At 54.2% G+C, this 17,458-nt stretch overlaps 1 protein-coding gene across 1 annotated transcript; it reads right to left on the bottom strand.

The window, feature by feature from the left end:
• Positions 1-443: 443 nt before the first annotated feature.
• OXTR (oxytocin receptor) lies at positions 444-16,778 on the bottom strand. The gene is made up of 2 exons (XM_081246678.1): positions 15,836-16,778; positions 444-1,492 (listed from the first exon to the last, which is right to left on the bottom strand). The coding sequence occupies exons 1-2, from the start codon at positions 16,761-16,763 to the stop codon at positions 1,245-1,247; spliced, it is 1,176 nt and encodes a 391-aa protein (XP_081102804.1). The 5' UTR covers positions 16,764-16,778; the 3' UTR covers positions 444-1,244.
• Between the last annotated feature and the right edge of the window lie 680 nt (positions 16,779-17,458).

The following is a 17,458-nucleotide window of genomic DNA, read 5'->3' as shown; positions in this document are numbered from 1 at the left end:
CTGTGTCCCCTGCATCGGCAGGCGGACTCTCAACCACTGCGCCACCAGGGAAGCCCTGTCCCTGTTTTTCAAGGTTTATTTGGCTATTCTATTATTTGTGCAATTTCCATGTGAATTTTAGGATCAGCTTAGCCATTTGTGCAGAGAAGCCAGCTAGGATTTTGATAGGGATTACACTGAATCTATAGATCAACTTGGAGAGTATTGTTATCTCAACAATATTTAAGTCTCTGAGCCATGAACACAGGATGTCTTTCCATTTATTTAAGTCTTCTATTTCTTTCAACAATATTTTGTAGTTTTCAGGATGTAAGTCCTGCACTTCTTTCATTAAATTTACTCCTATTCTTTCTGATACTATTATAAATGAAATTATTTAATTTCGTTTTCATACTGTTCATTGCCAGTGTAAAGAAATACACTTGATTTTTGTATTGACCTTGTATTCCACAACCTTGAATTCATGTATTAGTTCCAATGGGTTTGTGTGTGCATGTGTGTGCATGAATTCCTTAGAATTTTCTATATACAAAATCACATCGTCTGTAAGGAGTTTTACTTCTTTTCCAATCTGGACGTCTTTTATTTCCCTTTCTTTCCCAACTGCTTCTAAAGTATTAGCTTCTTAAACATTTTTTTCCTCTTAAACATTTTTAACCCAAGTTTTAATTGGCTGCCTGTGCCAGACAGTCTCCTAAGAGAATCTCCTGCTCTAGGGCCACCATCTGACAAGCTGGTGCTCAAGGATGCTAGCACCAGTCCACTCGAAGGCAGAAGCACTCTGAGGCCAGGAGGATATCAGCACCATCACCATCGAGGTCCCATTTCTCAGCCCAAGCTCAGAACACTAGGCTTCCGCACCCATCTGGTCACCAATCCTATACTTACTACCTTTCACAAGACCCCAGGATAAAGGAGTATAAAGATACTGGAGTGAAATTACAGGTCCAGGGGAAACAAAACAAAACAAAACCACAACCCATCCAGCAGCCAGATGCAACAGTGGGGTCAGGGCAGCAGGAGTACCCGTGGGAGCCCAGGGTAGATCCGGGGCTTGGCTGAGGGCTGAGTCACCCTATCACCTTCCCCCGTGGAGACCACTTCCCCACCCCGCTCGAGCCCCCGCAAGGTGCAGAGGGGCACAAACTGAAAGGTACCTTATACACACACGTACACGACCACCAACGGCCAGACTGTCCCTGTTGTACAATCCAAGCCAAGAGGGGTGGTCCTGGCCCCGCCGGTCACACCGTGGATGGCTGCGAGCAGCCCCTCTGGCTGGAGCTGTCCGGGCTCAGGACAAAGGTCGACGAGTTGCTCTTTTTGCTGACGCTCGTCTCCCTGGGCCGGCGACCCTTCAGGCAGCTGGACGAGCAGCAGAGGAAGCGCTGCACGAATTCGTGGAAGAGGTGGCCCGTGAAGAGCATGTAGATCCAGGGGTTGCAGCAGCTGTTGAGGCTGGCCAGCAGCATGGCAATGATGAAAGCTGAGGCTGCAAGGTGGGGAGGGGGGGGAGAAAGGAGAACAGGGCATCACTACCGGGGCATGAAGCATCCCCTCCGAGAACAGAGGCCAGGTGCCAGTCACAAGACGGAGGACTGAAGAGACCAAGTCTGCCTGCCTTCCATATCCGTGCCCTGGGCGTGCACTCAGCCTACCTCCCACGCCTTCCCCAGCTTAGCCCAGCCCGGGAACATTCCCTGTCCTTTCTCCCAAGCAAAGGTTACCCACCACGGGCTTCCATCGGCATGGCCACCTGTCCGTCCATTCATCACTCACCTCGCAAGTATCGACTGCCTCCCACTCACAGTATCCAAGAGCGCAGAGGCAGAAGCTGCCAGACCTAGATTGTATTCTAGCCCCGCCAGCATCAAATACTTTAACTCCCCAAGAAACTGCTGTTGCCTAACCTTTAGATGGGGATAACAAGAGTCCCCAGATCTCCTGGGAACACTGCGAGGGTGAAAGAGCACCTGGTACCCGAAGGATGCTTAGGAGGTTCCCAGGCAGAGAAGGGAGGAAGGGAGCTTCGGGCAGAAGGAACGGCACAGGCAAAGGCACAGTGACAAGGAGGCGTGTGCTGCCTTCACAGCTGAGAACACTGCAACTGTTTCTGTGAAGATACGCCTAAGAGCACTGCTTCAGCCGACAAATGAGACTTGTGCAGGAAAAGGGGACACTAAAATTATATGAGGCACTGTGCAGAAGCTATTACACTGAGGACTTACTGAATTTCAGGAAAATTAATGATCAGAAATCAACTTCAAGACATTGCTTGTCACAAATTCAAGGAGGAAGAAAAATTCCTAATCCTAAGTACTTCCAAATAGGGGGTGGGGTGGGGAGCCTGGGTTTCCTTCAATGGTCTTAATCTGACAAATGTACACACTCGCAGCAGCAGAGGAGGACACAGGCACCCCCCCCAGAAACCCACACGGAAACGGTGTTCCCAAGAATGCTGTTCACGGTCACACCCTTACGAGCAACGGTAACCTCAAGAAGGCTTGGAAAATCCACTAGTCCGATATTTTCTGCAACAAGTTTTCAAGGAAGAACTCCAGAATTCAAGAGCTCAATCCAGGAAAGAATTTCTCACAGGCCAACTGGAGTTGCAAAATCTAGACGCCACTGTGGACGCAGACAGAGCACAGAGACGTCTGTCAGCCACGTCTCCAAGCACCAAAGGGGGAGGGTGATTGTTTAAGAGGAATTCAGTGGTTCTCAAAGTGGGGTCCCCAGCTCACCTGGGAACTTGACAGAAGTGTAAATTCTCAGGCCCCACCCTAGATCTAGTGGATCAGACTTCTGGGGGTGAGGTCAACGATCTGCTGTAAACAGTCCTCCAGGGGATTCTGACACACACCCAAGTTTCAGAACCACTGCTCTAATTACCTGGTGCACCTGCTGGAACAAAAGCAAGCTACAACACGCAAAGCCCACAAGTCCTGCAAACGAAAATGTTTAGAAAGCAAAGGATTAGAAAGTAAATCTAATCCTTAGACTAAAATAGTAAAGAAGAGAGAAGTGAAGCGTGGGGTGGGGAGAAGCCAGTACTGTTGAATTCTATGAAAGAGAATGGAAAAAAATATTTGATTTCCATGTGTAAAAAAGGATGAATTTAAGTTTAGAAACCTGGTGAAATATCACAAAGTCTAAAAATATCTCAAAATTATAATTAAACATATAAAATGAAAGAGGCAAAATAAACACATAAAAGTCAAAATTTAAAAAGGCATCGAGGGACTTCCCTTGTGGTCCAGTGGTTAAGACTCCATGCTTCCAGTGCAGGGGGCGCAGGTTCGATCCCCGGTCGAGGGATAAGATCCCACATGCCGCACGGCGTGGCAAAAAGATTAAAAAAAAATTTTTTTTTAAAGGCATTGAGAAGTAAACTGCCAGACACAAGGGAAGAACATAGGTGTACAGAGCTATGAAATGGGTAGAAGGACGTGTCGGGGATGCAGTTCTCACTTGAACAGAAAAGCAGCACGTTTTACCTCGCTGAACAGAGTTACAAGGCATTATCTTAGCTATTCATGTAAGTTACTCGCCTCACTCCTGACATTTGGATCTTTTAACTTATTTATCCTATTTTTTATAAACAACCTACAGAAACAGTAACCACAAAAAAGTAAGCAGTTCATGAATTCCTGAGTAGCCCCACCCGAGTTTTTCCACCTCCAAGTGGCCAGCCTGGATGGGAGGAGTTGGGACCAGGGCCAGCACCTCTATCCCCACCTGGTGGCCACAGACGCGAATGACCGGCCTGGCCTGGCTCTCTGGGAAGGATGACCCTCTAAGCTGCTCGTGTCAAGTTGCCAAATGCTAAGGGCACATTTGGACTTTTAAAAAATATGGCAATATCCTAACCAACCAAAGACATGGGTTCCCAGCAGTGGAATTTCAAGCTATTTGGGAATAAAAAACAGGCTATGGAGGACATTTCAAAGGAAGGATGCTGCAGAAATAAACGTACAAAGGTGAGAGTGTCCAACGGCATTCAGGGGCTGCCAGAGTTGGGGGGTGGTGGGTTCACAGGAGAGGAAACTGGAAAGAGCCAGGCTGAGGAGGAGGATCTTGAATCCAGGCTGAGCATGAACTTGAATCTACAGGCACTGGGGAGCCACTGACGGTTTCTGAGCATAAGGACTAACTGCACCTCATCTACTTTCTGCACTTACTTTATCTTGTTTAGGCTGTAACATCGCCCTTTCCAGTGGCTAGAAAGGCTTCCTAGAATTGAAGAAGGAGAGGAACAGAACAAAGCATGGAAAGCGTCGTCCTTGGCATTTTATGATGCTGCTTCCAAGGGGGCATATGACAATGCAGCACTGTCAACCATGGGAATCACGGCTCAAGCTTGCACAGAACAGTTTTCAAAGCAGTCTCATCTCCTAGGTCAGGGGCTTCCCTGGCGGCGCAATGGTTGAGAGTCTGCCTGCCGATGCAGGGGACACGGGTTCGAGCCCCGGTCCGGGAAGATCCCACATGCCGCAGAGCGGCTGGGCCCGTGAGCCATGGCTGCTGAGCCTGCGCGTCCGGAGCCTGTGCTCCGCAATGGGAGAGGCCACAGCAGTGAGAGGCCCGCGTACCGCTAAAAAAAAAAAAAGCTAGGTCAGCATTCACACTAGTCAGCTTGGTTCCAGTGAGCAAATCCCCTCACTCCCAAAGCAGAGACATGGGCTGACTGGACAATTGCCCTCATCATATGATTTGAAGGACAGTCAGAGAGCAACTTTCCTTTCCTAAAACAGATGTAGGCCCGCTCGGAGGCTAAGCACTGCCCACTCCTCAGTAATGGTCTTTTATATTATCATTATTATTTTTAATAAATTTATTTTATTTATTTATTTTTGGCTGCGTTGGGTCTTTGTTGCTGCACGCGGGCTTTCTCTAGTTGTGGCGAGCGGGGGCTACTCTTCGTTACAGTGCATGGGGCTTCTCATTGCAGTGGCTTCTCTTGTTGCGGAGCACGGGCTCTAGGCGCTAGGGCTTCAGTAGTTGTGGGTCGCGGGCTCTAGAGTGCAGGCTCAGTAGTTGTGGCGCACGGGCCTAGTTGCTCCGCAGCATGTGGGATCCTCCCAGACCAGCGATCGAGCCCGTGTCCCCTGCACTGGAAGGCGGATTCTTAACCACTGTGCCACCAGGGAAGTCCCGTAATGGTCTTTTAAAATCCGGGAGGGGAAACCCACTGCCTCCTATCAGATCACCATCCTTCCTGGCAGAAATGTCTCCTGGTCTGGACGAGGGGCCAGCAAACAGCCCACGGGCCAAACCCCACCTGCTGCTTGTTTTTGTAAATGAAGTTTTACTGAAACACAGCCATATCCATTCATTCATATGTTGTCAATGGCAGCTTTCGCACTACAAGGGCAAAGCTGAGTAGTTGTTGCAGAGACCTTATATCCTGTGAGCCTCAAATATTTACTGTTTGGCCTTTTACAGAAAAAGTTAGCCAATCCTTGATCTAAATGCCTGTAGGAGAAGATGTTAAAAAGCAGAAGGAAAGGGCTCAAAAAGGGGAGGGGTAGACCCACAGGGTAAGCTGAGCTCACTTCTCCCCACGCCACCAGAAGCAGAACTGGGTGATGCCTTTACTTTTAAGTACCCCGACCTCCCACAAACACTGGCTCGGCCACCTTGCACCTGGGGCCAGAGGGTAACACCCTGCCCCGAGCAGCCCACGTCCAGTGCCTGCTGCACACCAGGGCACCAAGGTCCGCCCCGTGCCTGCGTGCCGACTGCTCTGAAGAGCTACCAAGCTCCTGGCGATAATGGCCCCAGCCACATTTTCCATTAAGCAGAGCGAAGGCGACGTCAGTGTGGATAAAAGAAGGCCCTGGAAACCAGAATCGACAGACTCATCCAAGAGAGGTGTGGTCGGCAGCCAGCACCTCCTGGGGGGGTCTGGCCATTGGGGAGCCCCTCACAGAGGATCCAGACGCAAACCCGTGGGGTGTGAACCCCCCTCCCACCCACTCATTTCTCTGAGCCACATCTACTGTCTGAGCCTTAATATCCTCATCTGTGAAATGGAGGTGACACCCTCAAGGACTTGGAGAAAATTGAAAAAAAAAAAAAGTGTGAAAGGGCTTTGTAAATGGCAAAGTGTTTGTTCAAGTTATCGTATTATTACTTACAGATGTGAAATATGATCAACTGTGTATAATTTTTATCGCCCAAGGTTGGGGACTCCTAATCCAAGGTTGATTCATGAAACTGTCCTTTGCCCTTTTCTCCCCGACGTCAAAATTTAAAAAACAAAACAAAACAAAATGAAAACCCAGAGCCCTGGGATTGGATTACATGACCCCAAAGGAACTCTAGATAGTCCGTTTCGGAAAAACTTACTCTGCTGGTGACATAAGAAACCCTAAAGGGAAGGGGGCTACAACCACGTGCAAGAGCGGGATTTCAGGGTCTCCACCGGGAGAGCTGGATCTCATCCGTCTTGTCCACTCCACTCGGTAAAAGGAACACTTGTCCCCCAGGACTGAGCCCTGAGGGCCTGCAAAAGCTCTCTCTGGTCCTGGCAGAGAAGGAAGGCCGAGTGGGAGGCGCTGGGCCAGGGATCGGCCCTCACACCTGCCTGGCCTGAGCTTAGGGCATAGGGCAGGGGGTGGGGGGGTGGAAATGAGGAGATCGACGTTCCACTTCCTCCCATGCCATCTCTGCTCAGTGCCAGCCACCGAGTTGGCCCTGGGGACGTGCCCTCAAGGGATTTACAAACTCAGGTGGGAAAGAGAGAAGCACAGACAGGACCTCCAGTCAACAGGAAGCTGCAGCACTGGGGGAGGGGCGGTGGGTCCAGGGCTGAGGACTAGGGGTGATCTTCAAGCAGGGGCTCCTACATGCCAAGCAGAGGACTGAGCGGGAATGGCCACGCGCCAACGGCAAACGTCCCCTGCTGGGCATTTTACCCCCGGGACACAGAGACCATGCTGAACTTCCACCTGGCGCCCTCGCTCACGGAGGAGGTGGACAGCCGAGGGCCATGCGAGGACAGGGTGCCCCCAGCAGTCACCCACCCACCAGCCCGGCTTTACTCAAGCCCCAAGAAGTCCCCTGTTCGGATTTCCCGGCACTGCCCCCGCCCGTCACCATCGCGTCACCCTGGGCTCAAATTAGCCCAGAACAGCTGACGGGGCAGCTGGCCACGGCCTCTCCGGCTGCGCTGTTCCTGAGGCAACGAACACGTGTCACATACAATTCAAAGACCTGTGGCTCAGCTGACACCTCTCATCTGAATCCGGTCAAGCTCATCCACTTTCCTAAGAGGCTCTCACTCCAGAAACCAGTCACTTGGTTCAAGGTCTTCTCCCGCCGTCCAGATCCTGAATCAGGTCTCCCTCACAAGGAATCTAAATCCCTTATTCCTTTAGGAGCTACATGAGAATTTGGGAGTTGTGGTGTACAGAAGGCTTTTTAAAAAATGTTTTTTGAATGTGCACTTACATAAGGATTGAATACTAACATGTATTCCAGGGCACCTTCTTTGAAAAGACCACCATTTTACCACCCTGGAATTGTAAAAGTCACAGATGTGTGATCTCGCCATGTGTAAGGTCAGGAAGAAGAGCTAAATTTGGGGGCTACAGAGCTTTAAATGGTCTTCTGTGATGTCACTGCTCAAATCTGGGGACATGTGGGGCCCACTGGGCAAGACCTGAGGAATAACCACGTCCTAGAAGCAGAAGAGCTGGGGCTTCCGGTGAACAACCAGCCCTTCTCTACCCTTCAGAGAATGACAGGGCCCTGCCGCCAATTTGGGCCACACGTGTAAAGGCAGGCCACATGTTTTGGTCACAGAGGTGATACATTAAAGCCTCATTACTCAAGGTGCAGTCAACAGGCCAGCTGCAGGGGCCCTGCACAGGCATCACCTGGGAAGTGGTTAAAAATACAGACTCATGGGCCTCACCCAGACCTACTGAATGAGAATCTGCGCTTTAACAAGTTCCCCCACATGATCTGTGTGCACACTGAAGCGTGACAAGTATTCCTCCAATACAGGGAAAGAAAATAAAGTAACTGTTCAATGATCTCATCAGGGAATGTGCATCTGCTTCTCTGCACAGCCAGCTCCTACTCACCCTTCAAAACCTTTTGCAAATATTGCTTCCTCTCTGAAATCCTCCTGATATTTTCCCCAGGGAGACTGAATCAATAAATGCCTCCTGGGGGCACTCACAGTACTTGATAAACGAATACCTCTCTCACAGCATCATCCCTTCATACTGTCATTATTTATGTTAATAATCTGTGGTTGGGGACTGTGTCTCATTTGTGGCTCTGTCCTTGGCCGTCCTTGGCCTCTCGCCCAAGGCTGTGAAAGGTTCAATAAGGGACTAAGTTGAAGTGAGCATGAAATTAGCAGACAGGAAGTCCTGATAAATCAGCCACCAACACCAGCATGTTGGAAAAGCAAAAAGACAATTTCCCTGCCTGACAATGGGAGATGGGCCCCTAACAAGATGACTGGACTCAAATGCAATTCCCTCTGGGAAATTAAGTTCACAGTCAGATATTAAGGTCAGGCAGAGAGAAAGAGAAAGAAACAGAAATGAGTAGGAGTGACCATTAGAGGGTGAGGCATGGCCCGTGGAGGGCAGAGGCCCGTGGTACTGAAGCATCTGGCAAAGGGCGGGAGGTGCCAGATCCCAGTAGAGGAAGGAGGAAGGTGCTGGCAGAGGGTGCCCCTCAGTGGCCAGGAATCAGAATCACTGGAACCAGGAATCAGGGGCTGGGACACGGAAGACCGGCTGGTTACACCTCCTTCCCGCCCGTCCCTCATGCAAGGGTCCCCTTGGGTTTCCAAACCCAGAGCCAGAACCTCCCCACCTTGCCTCCTACTGTCTCCTCCAGGCAAGGCCTTAACTTCTCTTGACCCCTTAACAACGCCCTTGTTCCCAGCGTCCCCGGGCTTGCCACCACTCAACAAAAACTGCAGCCCCTCAGTGAAAATGTGCTCCTGAGCTCACAACCTGCATCCCCTCAGCTGCACGCACTGACCCCAGGACGCTGAAACATCCTGAAATTTCTCTATTTTTAAAGCATTGATTGAGCACTTACTACATGCCAGGCCCTGTGCCACCAGCACCCTCCACCCGGCCCACAACCTAAACCCTATTCTTAACCCCAGCAAAGAGCCCCAGACAGTTCTAGTCAGCCACCCAGGGTGACGGCTGCTGCTCCATCTGGCCACACCAAGGGACAGAACCATCCCAGCAGAAGCTGGGGGCGTCCCTCCCAGAGACCAACCTTGGCCTCACTGTCCCACGTCTATGCGTGTGCCAGCTGCTGGCCACAGGAGGGCAGGTGAGGGACTGGGGAGGGGTCCTTGCCAACTCTCCTCATAGGAGGACTAACAGATTGAGACAGAGGTTGTGTGGACAGGACCCTTGGGAGGCGCTGAATCACTGCCTGTAGAATGAATGCACTGGAGAAGGAAGGAGACCCTCAGGTGGGGGCAACAGGGAAAGCTTCACGAGAGTCAGAACTGGATGAAGCTGCCGTGTCCAGTTGTTCAGTCTGTGCACTGCACAGCTCCTGGGAATAACGTTCTCACAGACCATTCTTATTCTCAGGTTCCTTAAATGGAACGCCCTGGAGTTGCGCACAAAGCAGCCCACACGGTGGACTTGGGCTCTGAAGGATGGGTCTCTGCAGAAGAGACTCAGGTAGGCGTTCCTGGGATGGAAACAGAATTAGCATGGGTGCAAAGCAGAAGGGCCTGTGGCAAGTGGCAAGTCAGCAGGCCTGGCTGCAGGTGCACTAGCAACATCGGCCAGAGCCCCGGGCAGAGGGGATGAGGGTACTCTCTTGTTAGGTATTAGTTCAGGACAGGCCAACACAGTGCGTCCAAACCAGTGGTTCCCAACCAGGGCGATTTTGCCCCTTAAGGGACATTCGGCAATGTCTGGGGACATTTTTTGGTGGCCACAGCTGCGGGGAGGTGCTAGCGGCATCTAGTGGGCGGGAGCAGGGACGACACCCTTCATCACCCAGGACAGCTGCCCACGCCACACCACACTCACAACGAAGACTGTCTGCCCCCAGGTGCCAAGAAGGCCAAAGCCGAGAAACCGTGCTCTAAACCAAGAAGGTGGTGATGGAGAAGAGAAGGACAGTACAGACACGAGAGGTACTGAGCTAAGACGTGGCTGCGACAGCGGGATCAGCGGATGGCGCGGAGGGGTCGAGGGACATGGGCTTGGAAGCCACAGTGCTGAGAGGGCCGGCCATTAGTGCCCCTGTAGCTGGGTGGGTGCATGCTGGGTGCTGCAGGGGAGAGATTCCAGGAGAAGGCGCAGGGCTCTGCTTTGGCGGGCCTGGGGCGGGGCCAGAAATCAACTTTTTAACAAGCACCCAGGAGACCCAGTGCCGAGGGTGGTGGGGAGGGAAGCAGTCTGGCGTGAGATGATCTGGGTTCGGATCCCAGCCCCATTACTTACTGAGCAGTGCTGTTGAGCAGACTGTGCCACTCTGAGCCTCAGTTTCCTCATCTGTAAAACGGGGATAACGCCCCCCCTTACCTTGCTGTGTCTAGATGAGGACAAGAGATGGGGTCGGGCACATGGTCCAGCACTCCGTAAGGGGCGACTACTGATTTTAACGAACGTAACTCCTCACTTTACTGAAACCGATGCCAAGAGAGGGTGCTGTGTTCTATCACAAGGTATTATCCCCACTGCTCAGGTGGGAATGACAGAGGCCCAGAGACATGCCCCAAATCACACAGGTGCCCTGAGACCAGGCCTCTGAAGGGGACTCTCACCACTTCCCGGGGCCAGGGGCTCTGAAAGGCAGGGGTGGGCCCTCCCCCCACTCCCCACTGCTCCACCTCCCACCCCCTCCCCAAACTACTCAGCCATCCATCAAATGGGAAAAAATATATAGCAAAGCTTCACCCAATAGACTTTTGTTGTTGTTATTCATCAAACCTTTGGGGGCAAACAAGTAAAGTCACCTTGGGGCAGAAACCCAAGAGAAAACATTAGCATTAGTTGAGAACATAAAAGAACCCATAATTACTTAATCAGACCAGAGTGTGGTCATTAATTGCCCATCTAATGGCAATTTATGCTCAAGAGGGCCAAGCTTAAGACAAGGAAAGCTGCGTCCTGTCTCCTCCTGCCACCGCCAAACCCCCCAGCCACTGCTCTCCGCCCTATCATCGGGTCGCCTGACCAGCAGGCCCCTCCAAGGTATGTGGTCCACCCACACCTCGGGCACAGTGTCCTTGGAAAGGCAGGGTGGGCGGGCAGCCACACTGGAGGGGCCACAGTTCCACCAAAACCGGGAGGTGCTGGCAAGCTCGTTTCACAGACGGGAGGAAACACTTAAAACTAGGCCTCCTGTGCATTTCAACCTTCCTCCTGGCAGAAGCTTGATTGCTCCCAGTGCTGGGGCGCTCACTTCTTCACCAAGTAGCCAACCCTACGGCCAGAGCGCTGCCTAGAGAGCCCTCATTTCTCGAGTCCAGCTCCGTACACCCACCCCAGCCCCGTCACGTGCACCTTCCTCTTCCCATACCCTACACATTTGTTCAACAAGCATCGCTTGAGCTCGGACAGGTGGCCCGCCTTGTGCTGGGCACTGGGCACACACCAGTGAACAGGACAGGTGGTGCCCCCGCTGTGACAAGGCTCACAGGCCACCTCTCCGGCTTTAACGAGCTTCTGCACATACCAAACCGCCCCGGACACACCGCCTACCGTCCAGCAGACTCTGTTACCACCCCAGGCCCCTCCACCCAGGCTCTCAAGAGAAAAATGTCTAGCTCCTCCAGCTCAAATCCCTGCTGAGATTCTCAAAGTCAATCCCACGAAGGCAAACAAAACATTTAACAACTAGAATGGGGAGAGGAGAGAAGAGTGACATTGACCACGTGGCCCCCCCCAGGTGCCAGGGGTCACACCATGTCCTCCTCATAACAGCCCCATGGATAGACTTGCTATCCTCATTATAACAGAGGAGGAAGAAGCTGAAGCTCAGAGAAGGGAGACCACCTACTCGAGGACACACAGGAGAAAGTGGGAGGGCGGGCTCCAAACACAGGCCAGTCACGTGGCTCTGACACCTGCTCTTTCCCTGCACAGGGACCTGGGGTCCTACAGCGCCCACCCGCAGTCTCCACCAAGGGGATCCATCCATCCATCTTCATCTCCTCCCTGAGAACCACCCCGGGGTCAGACTCCTTGGGACCAGCAGCAAAGCAAGTTCCATGGAGTTCAAGGGAAAGGGCTGGTGTCAAATCTTTGGCTGTGCAATTCGATCCTGAAAGTTCCATCCGGGGCTTGTCCAAACCTGCCAGGGGTGTCTGGTCCCAGCAGGGCCCCACCAGCATGTGGCTGCTCTGAACCGGGGTTGGAGGGGGGCTCATTACATTACCATAACCCTCCCCTTGCTTTTTTCTCCTCTTCCTGCTTTTCTCTCTGAACAATGGAAATACTGAAATTGAGAGTTCTCCTCTTTGCTTTGGCTCTTACAAAAGGAAGCCCCACGTGCAGCTCACCCCCTGCCCCGGACAGAGACTTCATAATTGCTATTATTGTATTACCATTTCTCTAACCTTTTCCCCCGTTCTTCCCAGCTTCCTCACGTCCATTTTATCTTGCTGTGGCACCCGAATCTTTGGGCCCCCCCTCAAATTATTTTTGGAACAAGGTGAGCTCCAAACCCACAAAGGCAGCGCTTGGTGTGACTGAAGGTGTACAAGGGGAGAGATGGGAAAGGCGCGCTGGATTTCGAGGGAATTGTGGGGGAGGGAACCCTAAGGAGGGAGGGACTTGGAGTCCTGTGGTGGCCACGAGGCCAGCTGCCAAGGCACGTGTGACTTCTCCAGCCGCCCTGTTGGCCCCGACCCGTGCTCGCTGGCCCAGAGGCTTTCGTGATGAAGCTGACAGCAGGAACGAGGCCCCACTCCTGTGTCCCTGAGGCTGCCTGCCCCCGGGCTGCTGGGAAGAATGTCTCGCTGTTCACAAGGGCTCCCTGGATTTCCACTCGCCAGGTGAGCAGAGCCAGGGGCCCTGATCTAGAGAGTTTGTGTTCTGGTAAATTCCCTTCCTCCTGGACAGGAAGGTGAGGGCTGTGCATCAATCGCACTTTGCTGATCAAAAGCTCAAGTAGCTCGAATGTCCCTGTCTTGTTCCTTCCTTACTACTTGCCCAGAGCCACGAGACTGAGTCACGTCTCCGAAGCGACTGTACACGCAATTGTTCCGATCCCAGCCTGCTACTCGTAATTATCCAGGTTAATGCCAAGTGGGCACAAGGCGTGCTTCTGGCTCAGCCCACATCCCCGGACCCTGCAGCCCTGAGGCCGAGGCGCGACTTGACCAGGCCAGTGGCAGGTGCCCAAGTCCTGTGTGGTCGGTGAGCCGGGAGCCCGCTCCTGACAGCACTCGGGGAGGGAGCACTGGCAGCAGAGGCATCAGGACTCTGCTGTCGTCTGCGTTTGTGCCCTTCTCAGAGCAGCCAGGGCAGAAGGCCAAGGAGGACCCGGAAGACCTGGGTGTTTCACGTGCCACCACCCTTTCCCCTGAACCAGGAAAGGAGCAAAGAGAAACAGCACCTGAGGCTCCTGGAGCCCGAGTAGAAGCCCGTCTCCGCTGCATGTCTCCCCTCCCACCCCCACCCCACCCCGGAAATCCTCAGGTGGCCACATGTACCCAAAATGCCTCTGGCCTCACTTTAGCTGGAAACTCCCTCTCGCTCTCTCTTCCTGTATCTTGTTTTTAAGACAGGAAAATGAATTGTTCGATAAGCTTTTCAAGTGTAGAAAACATCTAAACTTTACTGAGTGACCACGATCTGCGTTGACCACATACTCATTCTCTAGGGTGGAAAGTGAGGAGGAGCGCAGGTGAGGTCATGGAAGTCACGGGGGGAAGGGAGGGGGGAGGGAGGAGAAAAGTCACCAGGGAGAAAATGAACAGGGGAGGTGAGGGGACGGCAAAGAGAGAGGAGCGGACTATCTGCAGAATGGACGAACACAAGGCTGAAACGTCCTCATTCTAAAAGCAAGACACCCAGGGGCAAGGAGGGAGAAGAAGACCCTTCAGTGAGTAAAGGCTGGAGGGAGGCCTAGATGCCAAGTCTCCCCAGTAGCTGCTCTAAGGGTCTCACTTCCTTAAGGGCTGGTATCTGAGCTCCTCAAGACCTGGGTCAAGTATCTCTTCAGATCCCACCCAGGAAACAGGTATGACCTGATGCCTTGTCTAGAAACACCCACTACTGGCTTTTGCCCAACCCAACTCCCTAGTCACGTGCCCTTCAGAAGAAGCCTGGTGCTGGGGGGATGAGGTGGGGGCAGGAAACCCCAGTTATAGTCTGCCTCCCATTTGCTGTGTGATATGGAGCCAGTGCCTTCCCCTCTCTGGACCCCCGAACCCCTTCTGCAAGGTGTTCCCAGGGGCTGCACCATGAAGCCAGGCTGGCTTTGCAATACTCACCTGCAAACCACCCAGCCGGGCATACCCCAGGTGCTCAATAAATGCTGAATGATAACTGCTCTGGCCACTAAGACAAACACTGGGCTAACTGGGACGGCTGGGGCAAGCAAGGAGTCTGTGGTTTGGGGAAGAGAGCAAAGCAAAGTTATCCAGCTGCATGAAGGAAGATTTCAGCTTCCACGGAATGGCTGTGTTGGAGACTACTGTTAGCAGTAGTGATTCTATCCAGAAACGGGACCTTTGTGCTACCTCAAGGGCAGAAAGGGCGAAAGCAAACCCCTCGGGTCTTTCCTTACAAGCATTTGAGCCGCGGGCATCTCAGCGCAGTGTTCCGTGCTTACCCTCAAACCACAAGGTGTAAGTCATTCACCACCACCGATCATCCCTCCTGCTCTTCGCTAATGAGCTACCTGAACGGTCCGTGGTGAAGGCTGAAGGCGGGAGCTGCCTGGGGGTCCCAGCCGCAAAGCGACGGCTTCACATCGGACCCGAGACGCTCTGTTCCCCCAAGATCCCTCCCCACAGAGCCTTCCATTCTACCCTCTCCTCCCGGTCTCCCGGCCACCCACAGCCCGACCTCCCAGTCCTTCAACCTGGAGAGGGCGTTCACCGCCTCCCGAAATCCCCCAGCCTCCCCGGTCAAATGGGAAAGTCTGCGTCCCCTTTCCCTTCCCCGCCCGTCCCCGCCCCCCACCTCCAGGAGAAGCGCCATCTCGGTTCCTGAGCACCGCCAGCCCCGCGCCTGCCCGCCGTCCCCGCGGTACTCACCTCCGCGCGGCACAGCTCGCCGTCTCCACTGGGCGACGGGCTCAGGACTAGTCTCCGAACCCTGACGGCGCCCCGCCCCGCAGCTTCTAAGCACTTGCTGGGGAGGAATCCAATCGCCCACCTCCCGCTGCTCTGATCCAAACCAGACCTCGGGCTCAGGTTGACTTGAACTTAAAGTGGAAGTTCAACGTAAAGTGAACTTTACGTGGCAGGAGCTTGGGCTTGGGCCTGGGCTGGAAACTCAGCTCCCCTGCTTCGCTAAGCAGGTGGAAAAGGCCAGTCACTGGAACCTCAGTTTCCTGGTCCATAATAGTGAACCAAATATGTAGCCCAAAGACTGTGCTAGGGATTTTACGTGCATTTCCTCATTTCATTCCCCTGCTGCTGGGGAGAGCTGGTACTTTTTTCACTGTTGCTATTTTACAGAAAGGGAAGTCAAGGCTCAGGGAAGTTACGCCCCAAATCACTAGGCCAGCGGATGACGGGGCCATGACTCAAATCCCCCCATGAGGCGCCCACAACAGAACGGCCCCTGGACGTTCAGATGCAGCAGGACCACGGCCCCGCCCTGCCCCGCCGCGCTTCCTCCTCCCGCTTTCCCGCCAGCGCTACCTTCCTTGGGCGCCTCGGCGTCCCAGACGCTCCACATCTGCACGAAAAAGAATGGCGTCCAGCACACGATGAAGGCCAGCACGATGATGAAGGTCATTTTGACCGTGCGGATCTTGGCCTTGGAGATGAGCTTGACGCTGCTGACGCGAGCCAAAGCCCCGCGCCCCGCGCTGTCCGCCGCCGCGCCCTCGGGCCCCGCGGCCGCCTCGGCCGCCGCCGCCGCCGTCTTGAGCCGCAAGTTCTGCCAGATCTTGAAGCTGATGAGGCCGTAGCAGGCGGCAAGCACAATGACGGGCACGATGTAGACGGCGAGCGTGATCCACGTGATGTAGGCCTTGGGCCCCCAGGGCTGGATGAAGACGGCCCAGCAGTCGAAGACGCCGTCGGCCACCTCGCGCAGCGAGAAGATGTGCACCTGCGGCGCGCTGGCCACCAGGCAGCCCAGCCATGTGGCGAGCACGGCCAGACGGTCGGCGCGGCGGCGCAGCACGCGCAGCGGCTGGCAGATGGCCAGGCAGCGGTCGAGCGACATGAGCAGCAGGAGGTAGGTGGAGGCGAACATGCCCACCACCTGCAGGTACTTGACGAGGCGGCATAGCAGGTCGGGTCCGTAGAAGCGGAAGGTGATGTCCCACAGCAGCTGCGGCAGCACCTGGAACACCGCCACCACCAGGTCGGCTATGCTCAGGTGCTTCATGAAGAAGAAGAGGCGCGAGGGCTTGCGGCGCGTGGTGCGCAGCGCCAGCAGCACGCACGCGTTGCCGCTCAGCGCTAGGAAGAGGATGAGGCACAGCACGGCCACCTCCACCCGCGCCAGGGCCTCGTTGCGCTGTGGCGGCCCAGCGGTGCGGTTGCCCTCGGCCCCCGGGGGCGCCGCGCTCCCGTTGACCGCCTCGGCGCTCCAGTTGGCAGCAAGCGCACGCTCCATGACGGTGGCCGCCGCCGTGCGCCCCAGGCCTTCGAGCCCTTTAAAGCGTGGCGCGCGGGGCGGGGCCCGACGCGCAGCCCGGGCGTGCCTGGGGGCTCCTGGGTTCCACTCCCTGAGACTCCGCGGAGCGATCTGACGGATCGGCCTCTGAAACAAACCCCGAGGGCCGTGAGAAAACGCACGCTTCTCTGCCGACGCCTGTGTGGCTCAGCTGTCCCCTTCCCAGGAACCCCAAATCATCTAGGACTAGGGTCACAACTGCCGGCCCTGGGGTTGCTCAGCCGCCGCCCTAGAAATCCCGTTTCAGGTACCTCCCTCTGAGACACGAAATGACCGGGAATGCCGGACTCGCAGTTCCTTGAGAAAGTCGCTTCCAATGAAGGAGACGGAGACGGAGACGGAGGGTTAAAATCAGTTTCCTCCGGGACTGGGACTTCTAAGCCAGCCACCTCCCCTAGGGATCCCCCCATCTAGCTACCCACACCCCAAAACCCACAGCACAGCCACCTCTCCTAGTCAACCCTACTCCAGTTGCTCCCTCCGGAGACCCCCCCAAAATAGCCACCTGCCTGGGAAACCCAGCTCAGGACCAGCCCCCTTCAACTCCCCGTTTCTAAAATGCCTAGCCATCCACCTCTGAACTTCCACAACAGCTGCTTCTTTGGAACCCAGTCCAGTGGTCCATCCTGGAGGCA

This window comes from Mesoplodon bidens (assembly GCF_964165515.1).
Source record: "Mesoplodon bidens genome assembly, chromosome: 10".
Lineage (NCBI taxonomy): Eukaryota > Metazoa > Chordata > Mammalia > Artiodactyla > Ziphiidae > Mesoplodon > Mesoplodon bidens.
Note: the sequence above shows the minus strand (reverse complement) of the source record. Positions and strands in the feature narration are given on the sequence as shown.